Genomic DNA, 13,754 nt, shown 5'->3' with positions numbered 1-13,754 from the left:
AAATCCGTTAAGCAAAAATGTACCATTAACTACGTCGTTATTCGCTTGCGCTTGGTGCGCGGTTATGTTAAAAGCTCGGCCACGCGTCACTTGGTTCGAAATTTGGTTCACCGGATTCGCTTGAGTAATCTGAACTTGTAGCCTTGGGCACGCGTTCCGGAAATGACTTGGATCACCGCAGTTAAAGCACGATCTGGGTCGTGGGTTTTGGTAAGTTGGCTGTGGGTTCTGCGGGTAGGCTGGTGGTGTTGGCGCAATCGGATTGGCGGGAGGGACTCTACAGAACTCAGCAGAGTGACCAACACGGCCACATCGGTTACATTGTCGACACGGGACTTGAGGTGGGTGATGAAGTCTACAGGTTGGGCAAAAGGGTTGGTTTCCTGTGTAAGGTTTCTTAGTTGGCGGGGCAGGAAGTGCTGGATTGGTTAAGGCATAGTTGTGGACTACAGGAGGAGTTGGGTAGGCTGACAGTGGGTTAGGCGTGTAAACTGGAGGTTGATAAATGGGTTGCTGGACAATGGGCGGGTTGGTAAGCGCATAGGCTTGTCTGCGCCTACGTTTCTGGTTATGGTTTGAGGGTTCTGGTTTGGTTTCTGTTGGTTCAGGGGCAGTTTTGGTAGGTTTGGTCTTCTCAGTTCCCCGCAGGAACAGGGTTCCTGCTCTGACATGGTTGTCGCTGAGCACAGCGGCCAATTCGATGGCGTCAGAGAGGGTAACTGGGTTTCTGGCCCATACAGAATCTTGAATTTCCATGGGGAGACCCCCAAGGAATTTCTCGATGGCTCGGCGTGAAGGGGTAACAAGGTGAGGGACCAGTAAGCTTAGCTCGTGGAAGCGCGTCGCGTACTCGCGCGCTTCGCCACTGTATTGCTTCAAGTTCCAGAATTCTTCCTCCAGGCGCTTAACTTCGTTGGGAGGGCAGAATTCTCGCGTAAGAATTTCCTTGAATTCCTCCCACGTCATGCTAGAAGCAGCCTCTACGCCACGCGCATGAGCTACTCCATTCCACCATGTAAGCGCTCTGGATTCCAGGACGCTGGAAGCATATAGGGTTCGTCTGTCTGAGGGGCATTGGGTATGGAGGAAAGTGTTTTCAATCTTTTCGAGCCATTGGAGCATCACGGTGGCTCCTTCAAGACCTGTGAACTTTGGAGGGTTACCCGCGTTAAAGGACTTAATGTTATAACTCGAGGTGTTGGTATTGTTTTGGTTTAAGGCTTGGGCTATTGCGGCGGCCATTTCCTGGGAACGTTGCTGTCTACGCATGCGCGAGGCTTCTCTTCTCTGAAATCGGCGAGATAGCGGAGGCATTCTATAAAAGTTTGAATTTTAGTTAATATCTTGGTTTTAGCGCAAAGTTTTAATCTTATAAAGCTTGGTTTCACGGAGTTAGATACTATCAAAAGTTAAAAGTAAAATAAATGACCCTAAATGCAGACTTAATAAGGGTAACCAATTCGAATCAAGAATCGACAATTCATGTATCACCATGACTTTCCGAATTCCCAATTTAAAATATACGAGCAAACGAGTATTGGAGATTGACGATTCATGTATCACCATGACTTTTCAATCCTCAATATAAAACATACAAGAAAATGAGTATTGGAGGTTGACAATTCATGTATCACCATGACTTTTCAAGTCTCCAACCTCAGAACATAATCGTAAATGGAAATTGAAAATCAACTATTCATGTATCACCATGACTTTTCGGATTTTCAATCCCAACAAACGAATATGTAAGTAAAATCAATAAAAATCGAAATTCACAAAAATCGAAATATCGCGGAATAAAATCATATACTGCGCAAGCGCGAGCATATTCATAAATAACGAGTAATTAACAATAAGCGCGCAAACATGAGATTTCTCTCATGCGCGAGAAGGGACTCTTAGGTATTCTAGGCCGTTACGTCTAACCACCTATCCTAAAGTCAACGAGCTCTGATACCAATCTGTAACACCCCGACCAAAGGCGGATTATACATCGGGGCGCCACATATTGTTTCATTACTCGTGACACTATTGGGTGTCAATATTTAATAAATACATTCATTCGCGCATACGCAACGTAGACAAGAGAACTTAAAACAACATAAATTAATATATTATAAATCATAATATTCGAACAGCGAAAACTTGTCTTGATACATTTTAACCTAGGTCCAAAATAAAGAACTTCCTACGTGTCCTTAAGCTCCCAAAACAGCTACTGCAAACCTGAACATGTGTTAAAATAAACGTCAAACACTTGCGTGTTGGTGAGAAATCAAGTTTAATAGATAATCATAGATAATCACAGTAAATCTGCGCGCAACACGTGTATGTCTAGAGTTTAACAAGGGTGTAATCAGATTGTGATCAAGCCTAAGATAGTTCATAGATCATAGTTCAATCCATGCTCCCAATTGAGCATAAAAACGAGAAAACATCTGTGCAAGTGTAAACAAAGAAAACCGTAAACGATAGGTCTCCCGTGTTCAACTAATGGTACCAACGGAACTGCGGAATAGGCCGAACAAAGCGGTTAATGATACACACATACAAATAAACAGCCAAGTAAACGTCCTCAACACATGGGATACTGCGCGACTAAAGTTCATAAACAGTTTAAGACTCAAGTTTTGTACAAACACATGAACATCCCAAAACATTAAAACTAAAAAGGGATTAGGTACGAGATAACTCACATGATAAACGATGCGGTGATAGATAAAGCAAGAACCAACTTTAAACAAGCACAAGTTAACCTATAAATAAGATTATTGTTTTAATGATTTGTTTTAAGTCTTGATTATAAGTTAGCATAATTAATAAGTAAATTATAATATATATTACCGGAAAAGCAGGAAGAACAAGGAGGAAGACGGAGGCAGAGAGGAAGACGGCAGAGAGAGCAAGGAGCAAGAGAACAGGAGAGATTAAGTGTTTTGTGTGTGATGTGTTATGAAATATTATTATTATTTATAGAAAAACCCTAGGAGACATAATCCCTAGAAAAGGGGAAAAGATCTCAAAAAGCAAAAGATATCAAAAAGCATAAGAATCCAAAAGCAAAAGATATCAAAAGATATGGCAGCTGCAGGGGGCAAGATAAAGCTGACAGGGAACAGTAACAGGCATGGCGGGTCAGATAAAGGTACTGGTCAAGCATGGCAAAAGCAGATCTCAAAAGATAATGTCAGTCACTTTTTCTACCAACCAATGGGGGTTGGTACGCATGCTGCGCCGAAAGTAACTATTCAGACATTAGATAGGTTAAGTCAACAGCACAGAAGATAAGACAACACAAAGCATACAGGCTGGAATAAACAGAAGATACAAGGGTTAAGCGCGGGAAGGCTGAGTGCGCGAGCGCGAAGGCTGGCACAACAATCCTTAGCGCACTGCGGGAAGAATCACAAATCCTTAGCGTGCTGCGTGAAGAACAAGAATTCTAAGCGCATCGTGGGAAGAACATACATTCTTAGCGCATCGCGGGAAGAACATGCATTCTTAGCGCGCTGCGAGAAGAGTTCTCTTCACGCATCGCAGGAACAAGATGTCTTCACGCAGGCTTCCATGTAAGGAGTCTGGCGCGTGGAGCTGCAGACATCCTTAGGCGGGAAGAACCAAAGGACAAGCAAAGAGGAGGGAAACAAGGCGTAAGGGCGGGACGGCGACAAGAGGGAAAAGAAGGCGGAAAGAGAGAAGGAAGAGGGAGGGGACGGCGGAAAGAAAGAGAGAGAAAGAGGCGGGAAGGAAATATATATTATTATTAAAAATAAAGCATAAGTATAAATATATAATAAATCATAAAAGAAAGAGATCGGGTCAGAGACACGGGTACCTGGGTCGGGTCGGATCGGGGCAGATGTCACACAAATGACCATCCATTTAGAAAAATTCTCAAAATGGTACGTGTCACCTTCTCATTTGACATTGAATCTCATCCTTGATGAATTTTGGAAGGGCCTTTCTGTCACATCCCCCGACCCCTATACCCTAGGAGGGAAGTCGTGAACATTGATTGGTGGTATCGGTGTTTATTAAATTATTTTGCTTCGAAAAATTTCATCAGAACCGTAGTTAAGAAAAATGATCAGAGTTATAAAAACACCATAATTATTATATTGATAAAACGGGAATTTAATCCCTTTTAATACAAACATAAGTTTTATAGGGTTAAACCCTAATTTACAAAACACGTTTCTTTATTCTGGTGACAGGCCACTTATTTAAGCTGGAAGCCCGCATGCATCATTCCTTTGTCTCTAACAAGTCACCTGAAACATGTTTAAAATATTTGATCAGCAAGAAATACTGGTGAGTACATTCATTTGTAAATGACACATTTTACAGTTACAACATTAAGATGTTTTTACACCTGCCTGCTTACAAATTACCGAAAGGTACTTGTCACTCGACCGTATCTATGACTGTGTTCATATTACTTATTGGCTAACACTTGTCCAATAAGTAACGTGTAATAGCCCAGTAGGCAAGCGTTGTATACAAAACCCCACAATACCAATAGTAACCATCCCGTAAGTCTACATAGACTTAATCACTGTAATGTATTTAAAATACTTTAAAAATATATTTGAAAACATTTAGACCATTTGCCATGAGTTTTATAAGTTTTGAAATCATCATGACAATGGCGAAAAAATAATTGTCTCACGTAAATGTGAGTGGTATAAAAACTCGAATGTCTCACCTTGTAAGTTTACAATTAAATAACACCTCCTGGTATTAAGCACCTAGGATAAACACAATGGAGTATAACTAGATAAGTATAAAACCAATAATCATAACGATAATCACGAGAGTAGAAACTTTACACGATGGCACAATGTCTTACCTTAACAGGCAGAGCTTTCGGATTCGTGTATATTTCTTTCGATCGGATAGGGTATCGTTACGACTCGGTATTATACTCTTAATATGTATTAATTTGTGTGTGAAATTTCAGAGAGAAAAAAGAGGTCTGAGCAAGGAATGAACGTCCCATTCTCAACCTATTTATAGCAGATTTTGGACCCCGTCGCGGTACGCGATGACCATGGACAAAGGCCGTCGCGTATCGCGAAGAATCTTATAGCTTCGCTGAGTCAGCCCTAGGCATGCTACGTGGCACGCCACGTGGCATGCAACGTGTCTTCTACGTAACTTCCACATCGCGGTACGCGATGGTTAGCTTTATCAGCTCATCGCGTATCGCTACCCCGTCATATATTTGGATAAGGTTACACGTCATCGCGGTACGCGATGAGGCTAACCCAAACCTGTCGCGTATCGCGATGGGAGACAAAAATACTAAGGCGGCAAAGTGCGCCATCAAAGCGCCACATTGCGTCCATCGCACTTCGCCCGTGCACGTTCGGGTGCTTCGCACCCTACGCTAGGACCATTGGGTGTGATATGCCTTGTAAAAACATTAACATATAAATTTTCTTTCTTATAAAGAGCTCACTAGTTTTATAATCTAGCGATGTGTGACAAGAACTTACAAACATATTTATACTATGGTGGTACCTTCTCCATTTCTTTCCTCCACCAATGTGGGATGGAATTTCTTTCACTTATCTCCTTACTTTTTCCTTCTTTTGTTCCTTTATTTATTTTTATGGATTGTTGTAAGGCCCCGAACCCGGTGACCCTACTTTAGCGTCGGATTTACTCATAAACACAGTTCTTCAAATCAGAGTTTATTAAAACTTTTCGCGGAATATAAAACATCAATCATTTGTTACAAAACATTAAATCTTTTCTTTGATACCATAACACAAAACTTTATATTCAAAACATCTTTACTTCTTTCTTCAGATGCCAGCCGTTCAATCCATGCCGTGTGTCATCCTCATGCTAACTCTATAATCAGCTCACCTGCGTGCATACTAAAAGTCAGCTACGCTGAGTGAGTTCTAGTTAATCGAACGCCATACAATACATACACATACATACATATCCGTAGATACATATCCATACTTCACTAGTTACCCTTCTGTTCTACATACATACTTGCTACCATACATACATACATATCTACAATCACTAACCTCAGTTTACCGAGAGTACGTTCATAGTTCACCGTCTATACCTGTACTCAAGGTCGTGAACACGTACAAGGTTCGCAGTCCTTACCTATGTTCACCATTTATGGTACGTACAAGGATCGCGGTCCTTCCCTAACCATAGTACATCCACAACACGTACAAGGTTCGCAGTCATTCCCTATGTTGCAACCTAATTCATAGCACGTACGAGGTTCGCAGTCCTCCCCTATGCTACAAAATCAGCACGTATAAGGTTCACAGTCCTTTCCTATGCTGAAATACATCCACAACACGTACAAGGTTCGCAGTCCTTCCCTATGTTGCAACCTAATTCATAGCACGTACGAGGTTCGCAGTCCTCCCCTATGCTACAAAATCAGCACGTATAAGGTTCACAGTCCTTTCCTATGTGAAATACATCCACAACACGTACAAGGTTCGCAGTCCTTCCCTATGTTGCAACCTAATTCATAGCACGTACGAGGTTCGCAGTCCTCCCCTATGCTACAAATACAGCACGTATAAGGTTCACAGTCCTTTCCTATGCTGACGCCTATCTACATTACGTATAAGGTTCGCAGTCCTTATCTACGTTTACATATATCATCTACTTCACGTATAAGGCTCGCAGTCCTTAACTACGCCATTACCAGCCGATTCTATGTCCGACAGAAGCTAGAGGGATTTGCCATCCTAACTTACTATGTCGAACGTAGAACTCACATGCCATTCGTGTACCTATATACACATACTTACATTATAACATAAGAACACTCTAGGCATTCTTTACCTCATTCATTTAACAACCATACCCCTTGTCGTTACGTGCAATATCCGAAGATCGTTCACGCCCCGACAAGTATTCATTTGAAATATTCATACATCTTCGATATATAATATTCGTACCTTTATTTTTAACCTGACAGTACGCGCAATATCCGAAGATCGTTCGCGTACCGACAAACAATCATTCATATCTATCACACATATCACATATGACATACACTTATCACTTAGGATAAATGTATTAACAACACATCGAGTATGCACACAGCCCCGAAAACATAACAAGGAATGGGGCTAGAAACTCACCTGAACACGGTTACGTTCACCGTTAATCGTAATCCCTTTCTTCAGCTGTGCACGGCTGACTGTATAACAAGTACACGTATCAAACAACTATCACTACTCATATCATCTTTCCAGTCTTAACTACTACCCACAACGAACGGGGGTCCGGGGGCAGCGCCCCTGGCAGCGGGGTCTAGGGGCGGCAGCCCCTAGCAGGGTCCAAGGGGCAGAGCCCCTGGCTGGGGTCGAGCTGCCAGGTCAGCTTGGAAAAATTTTATTTACATTAACTGTCTTAACACATTTTCCATTAGGTTTTTAATTTATTTTCTAAGCGAACTTAACTTTAGGCGAAGTTAAACCTTAGGCGAACTTAGCTTTAGGCGAAGTTAAACCTTAGGCGAACTTAGCTTTAGGCGAAGTTGTCATCAGGCGAACTTGGCTTTAGGCGAAGTTGTCATCAGGCGAACTTGGCTTTAGGCGAAGTTCTCATCAGGCGAACTTGGCTTTAGGCGAAGTTGTCATCAGGCGAACTTAGCTTGCAGGCGAAGTTCATCAGGCGAACTTAGCTTGCAGGCGAAGTTGTCGTCTGCAGGTTCTGTTCGCTCTTAAATCCTTCGTTCCTTAACCAAATAACTCGATTTAGGTACCCATGGAATCGTCTGACCAGCGCCTACAAACCCCAACTATCAAATCGACCTAACATCGATGTTTAGAGGGTGCAATTTAGGCATATAGGTTACGGGTCCTTTTTATCAATCGATTAACCCATCAAATCATAACCATTTTCAGTAAGTTTAGCTTTGTTGGATTCGTTTTTACCATACAAACTCAGATCTACCATTTCTCAAATCAAACCGAACCTATACGAACGATTTCTAACCATAAACGTACCTTGAACGAGTCGAACTTACGAACACGAGCTGGTCTTGTTGCTTTGGTTCGTCACGACGATCTAGCACCAACTAACGTTTACTCTCTCTCGGATCCTGCTCGTTTATGGTGTGTGTGTTTTGAATGTATAGAGATTAGAATGGAAATAGATGAGGTTTAGGGTTTTATGGTGGTTTAGGGGATATTTATATCCCTTAAAGCCCATAGACCTAAGGCCCATTCTCATTTAACCCATCTCAATTAATCTAACACTAGCCGACTCATACCAACTCCTACTCTATTATTAAGTAATATAATTAATATCATTTTGGAAATTTCGGGATGTTACATTTGTTATACTTTCTGCGTGAAGATAATTGACAGAGTTCAAATGACCATCCATTTAGAAAAATTCTCAAAATGGTATGTGTTACCTTCTCATTCGACATTGAATCTCATCCTTGATGAATTTTGGAAGGGTCTTTCTGCGTGAAGATAAATGACATGCAATGTTTAACACAATTATTGACAACTTAAAAGAAAGAGTTCAAATGTTAGAATTAATTGGATCAAACAACACCGATAAACCGGTTAGCAATTATTCACTTACAATCACAAGTGACTAAGTTACTTTTAACGAGTGACGTATCAACAATAACTCGGCTACAAATCATCACCCAGTTTGATACTTGATGCGCACTTAAAGTTAATTGTCCATATCATTCTGAATCAAAATTTACACAGACAATCCATATAATTGACGATAGTATTTGCAGACAATCATAGTTGCTATTGATTGACTAGCGTCTAACTAATTATACCATGACTACATAAAAAATATAATAGATCATTATTTATATTATAAAAGATATAATTGATAATTATGCCATGACTAAATATAACTAGCGTCTAACTAATTTGATTAACTTTAAGATAAAAAAATCACTACTTTATATTATAAAAGTATTATTTGTTAGCTATAAAAGAATCATTATTCTAACATGTTTGTTTTTACAACTAATTATGTGTAGTCATAATGTCTTAACCCTAGGCATTTTGCGTCATGTGGTGTCTAATAAGAATTTTGGTTTTTTGAAAAAAGAGGGTGTATTCTTAATGCCCCACTTCTAGGCATTTTGCGTCATGTGACACCCAACTAATTTTTTTAAAAAAATAATTCATTAAATAATTATATATTAAATTAAGAAAACTACATTAAAATTAAAGATATACATTAAAATTTAAAATTAAAAACTACATTAAAATAAAAAAAAATACATTTAATTTTAGAATGATGTTTTTTTAAAAATATGGTTGATTTGTGTCTCCTGCACCGTCTCGTCGTCGGGTTGGGAATCAGAACCGGCCCATCATATTCGTGGTTGGGTTTTGGAAACAGGGCACCATATTTGGGTCAAGGACTCCAGAACCTATATATTGGGTATGTTTGGCAAAACTAGCTGGTAAATGTAGCTGGAAGCTGTTAGCTGGTACCTGGAAGCTTTTAATAAAGCGTATAAAATTACTTAAATAGACATAACTTAAAACAATAATATTAAATGTATTTATTTTGGAAGGTTATTTAAGTAAATTAACATACTAAAAGTTTGTAGCTCTTTCTAAACGCTACTAGTAGAAACTTTAATCTTTTTCTTCTAATCTAAAAGCTCAAGGTCCTTGAATCAAACAAAACTTTTAATTGAGTAAAAGTTTTTTCTTAAAAGCTTGAAGCTTGAAACTTCTAAAAGCTTCATGCCAAACATACCCATTGTATGTACACGACCATTCGTGCGTTGAACGGATACGAGGTTTGAGGGGTCGGGATTGTTAGGGTTGCCTTGTCGGCGTATGGAGCAAAATCGAGCGTTTGGTTGTTGAACGGAAACATATTGGTTGGTGATCGCAAATATATATTTGAGTATATTTTATAGAAAATGAGTAGATGAATTGTATAACAAAAATGAAGTTTGAGTTTGTTTTATAGGAGAATTGTGTTAAAATAAAAAATAAGTAATTTTTTTTAATCAAACGGTCCAATTTTGTAACGGTAATATGTTTCAAAAATCGTGCCATTCAAGCGTTTTATACAAAAACGCCTATTCAAACAATCATACCCATAACGCCTGGAGCATATGTGGTCTTAGCCTAATGCTCAAGTGACGAAAGTATCTTCTAAGCTCTATTGGGCGGTGGCTTATCGAATCACTACTTGATAAGATCAGTAATAAAAAGAAAGACCTGCCCTTTCGGTGAAGTTGCTTTATTCTCTTACGATATTTCTCGATATTTCTAGTTGGATGAAAAGATCGCTCCTAACTGAAGTCTCTCTTACAGTTCAAGAGTTTCGAAAGACTCTTAGCACGGGAAGGGGATTTTACTTCTTATAAGGAGATAAACTACCTAGATCTTTGTATGTATGGGTCTCTTTAATTGAAGATAGGAAAACAAAGGGAAAATTCTCAAAATAGCCCTTTTTCTAAAGAGAGAAAGTGCAAAATAGCCATAAATTTCAAGATATTCCCAAAATAGCCCATCTTATTTGGACTGAGCAGACGAGATCTGAAAAAATCTTCCGGCCAATAAAATTTAGACAAGTGTCCAAATCCAACGAGATTTTTAAAAATATTGGGGGACCAATCCATATTTCCTAATAAAAGTTCTTGAAATTAAACAGTTTTGCCAGACGGTCTTTTAATGTTTCCTAACGTGTCCCCACAACTTCCACAAACATAGGAAAATGTGACTTTAAATTTAGTCTTTAAATACGCATTTAGGGTGAATTTGGACCAATAAGATCATAAATTTATAAATATTGAGGGATCCCTCCATATTTTTGAACTAAAATTTATTTTTCAAAGCATTCTGGCCAGACTGGTTATATAAGTTTCTTATCTCAACCATATGTATTTTAAACTCATAGAAAAATGTGTCATTCAACTTTGTCTTTCAAGACACTTACTTGTAAAATTTGAACGAAAGGGATCATATTTTTAAAAATATTGTGGTACTCGTTCATATTCTTCACAAAATCTTTATATTAAAAAGTTGTCTTTCCAGACAGGTTATATAAGTTTCTTATCTCGACCCTATATATTTTAAACTCATAGAAAAATGTGTCATTCAACTTTGTCTTTCAAGACACTTGCTTGAAAAATTTGAACGAGGGATCATATTTTTAAAAATATTGTGGTACCGTTCATATTTTTCACAAAATCTTTATATTAAAAAGTTGTCTTGCCAGACGGGTTATATAAGTTTCTTATCTCGACCCTATATATTTTAAACTCATGAAAAAATGTGCCATTCGACTTTGTCTTTCAAGACACTTACTTGAAAAATTTGAACTTAGGGGATCATATTTTTGAAAATATTGTGGTATCCGTCCATTTATTCACAAATCTTTATATTAAAAAGTTGTCTTGCCATACGGGATTTTTAAGTTTCTTATCTTGGCCATGTATATTCAAATCCGGTATCAATTCTTTTCGGAGGACATTCAAATCAACGACATGTTTTGACATACAATCACCATGTTCTCCAACAACATAGACGAACACTATTTCAGAATTGTTGGCCTTTTCAATCCGTTTTAAGAAAAGCGAGAGGTCTTAGTCATCTTCTATATCAACCGGATACGAGTACGATGAGAACTTGTATGATAATCGAGAAATGTGTGTTACCTTAAACCGAGCTTCAAGTAAATCAATTAGCTTGGAATGGTTAATGTTTGAAGCAAGACTAACACCTCCCCGTTTATAGTTTATTGGAACATAATCATTGCTTTCGTTAACGGTTTGCCAATTACCACCATAACAAACAACAACATTATCAAAATCCATGGAAGATAAGGTTTAGAGTGGTATGAGAGGATGGTTTAGGGTGGTATGAAGTGAAAGATGATGAAGATAATCATATATATTCTTTGGATGATCATGTCGGAAAAGATGGAATCTCATAATATATTGTCGGTATAGACGTAATATAAATAAATTTTGAAGGTCTAGACTAAATTTAAACACATAAGAAATAAATTACAAACTCGTCTTCTTCGTACAAATTCACCTTAAATGCGTCTTGAAAGACTAAATTAAAAGCCACATTTTCCTATGTTTGTGGAAGTTGTAAGGACACGTTAGGAAACATTAAAAAACCGTCTGACAAGACTGTTTAATTTCAAAAACTTTTATTAGGAAATATGGACTGGTCCCCAATATTTGTATAAATCTCTTCGGATTTGGACACTTGTTTAAATTTTATTGACCGGGGGATTTTTTCAGATCTCGTCTGCTCAGTCCAAATTAGATGAGATATTTTGAGAATATCTTGAAATTTAGGGCTGTTTTGCACTTTTTCTCTCCTAAAAAGGCTATTTTGGGAATTTTCTCTTAAACAAATTAAAGTATATTACCATAACTTTTAAAGTGCGTGTTTCTCACGGTGTATTCAGTATTCACAATGTGTGTCTTGGAGTGTAGTGTGGTAGTAGTGGACTCCACACTCTTCCACCTCTCCTTTATATCCTCACCCTCTACCCTGCAACTCTCTTCGTTTCCTCTCTCCACTCTCTCTCTCTCTATACTCACTCCCACGAAACAGTGGGAAACTTTCCCGCCAAAATAATTATTACCCACCACTTTCAGTCCTTGTTTAACTAGTAACATGGGTCTTGAACCCGTGTCCGTACAGTCAACGGTCAAGTTTACAGAGCACGTACTCAAAACCAACAAGCTAGTTTCAACCCTTGATCCCCTAAACGAACCGTCCACTACCAACCGTAAAACCGTACGGATCACGTTGACCGATCCGTACGCCACGGATTCCTCATCCGACGATGAGTTTGTTGTTAAAAGAGTGAAGAAACATGTTTCCGAGATTAGCTTTAAACATAAACAACAACAGTATAATAATAGTATCCGTAAAAGGAGGCACGTGAGGAGCACGCGTCCGTCAGTAAAGAAGAAGTTCAGAGGCGTTCGTCGGCGTCCGTGGGGGCGTTGGGCGGCGGAGATCCGTGATCCGTTACAAAGGAAGCGTGTCTGGCTTGGAACGTTCGATACGGCCGAGGAAGCAGCGGTCGTGTACGATGAAGCCGCCGTTAAGTTCAAAGGACCTGCCGCCGTTACTAATTTCGGTAACGCCGTTACAAACAGTGAGGGATCTGTAAACGACGCCGTTTTCTCACCGACTTCTGTTTTGAGATCTGACGGTGAGGTAACGGCGTTAGAGGGATTTGGGTTTGGGTTAGAGTTTGATATACCGTTTGATTTGCCGGAGTTTGTGGGGTTTGGAAGTTGCCAACGTGGCGATGAGTTTGGGGAGTTTGACCTTGATGATTTCCTCGTTGACGTCAGAGATATTATTTAAATATTTTATTATATATATTAGGTATTATAATATTTAAATTAGGTTATTATTATAACGTAAATGAGAGAATGAGAGAAGAAGGATAATTGTGTATGGTGTTGGATATTATGAAACGTGTTAGTGTATTTAATTTAGTTTAATATTACTAATTAATCCCGTTGTGGAAAAGCCTTGTGTAAAGTAACAAAAGTTGGATGAATAGTATATAATTAATTATTGGTCCCATTTATTGTTTCTTGTTTCTTGTTTCGTTTATCAACCCAAATGAAACCAATGAGTTTTTTTCTCGGCTGTCATTAATCTTCACTGTTTTTATGGCAGTGGGATTTTGAGTGACGGGATATTTCCTAAACAAGATGATGGGTTTAGTTGTATCCAACTGCGGACATACGAGATAGTCTTTTG

General features: G+C 38.9%; 1 protein-coding gene across 1 annotated transcript; it reads left to right on the top strand.

The window, feature by feature from the left end:
• The first annotated feature begins 12,476 nt into the window (after positions 1-12,476).
• Positions 12,477-13,473, top strand: LOC143610940 (pathogenesis-related genes transcriptional activator PTI6-like). Its single transcript, XM_077085279.1, has one exon. It carries the CDS (start codon positions 12,645-12,647, stop codon positions 13,347-13,349), a length of 705 nt encoding a protein of 234 aa, XP_076941394.1. The 5' UTR covers positions 12,477-12,644; the 3' UTR covers positions 13,350-13,473.
• The last annotated feature ends 281 nt before the right edge of the window (positions 13,474-13,754 follow it).

This window comes from Bidens hawaiensis, unplaced genomic scaffold (genome assembly GCF_021521415.1).
Source record: "Bidens hawaiensis isolate Kalapana, Puna unplaced genomic scaffold, B.hawaiensis_p1.1 tig00028750_1, whole genome shotgun sequence".
NCBI classification, from domain to species: domain Eukaryota; kingdom Viridiplantae; phylum Streptophyta; class Magnoliopsida; order Asterales; family Asteraceae; genus Bidens; species Bidens hawaiensis.
Note: the sequence above shows the minus strand (reverse complement) of the source record. Positions and strands in the feature narration are given on the sequence as shown.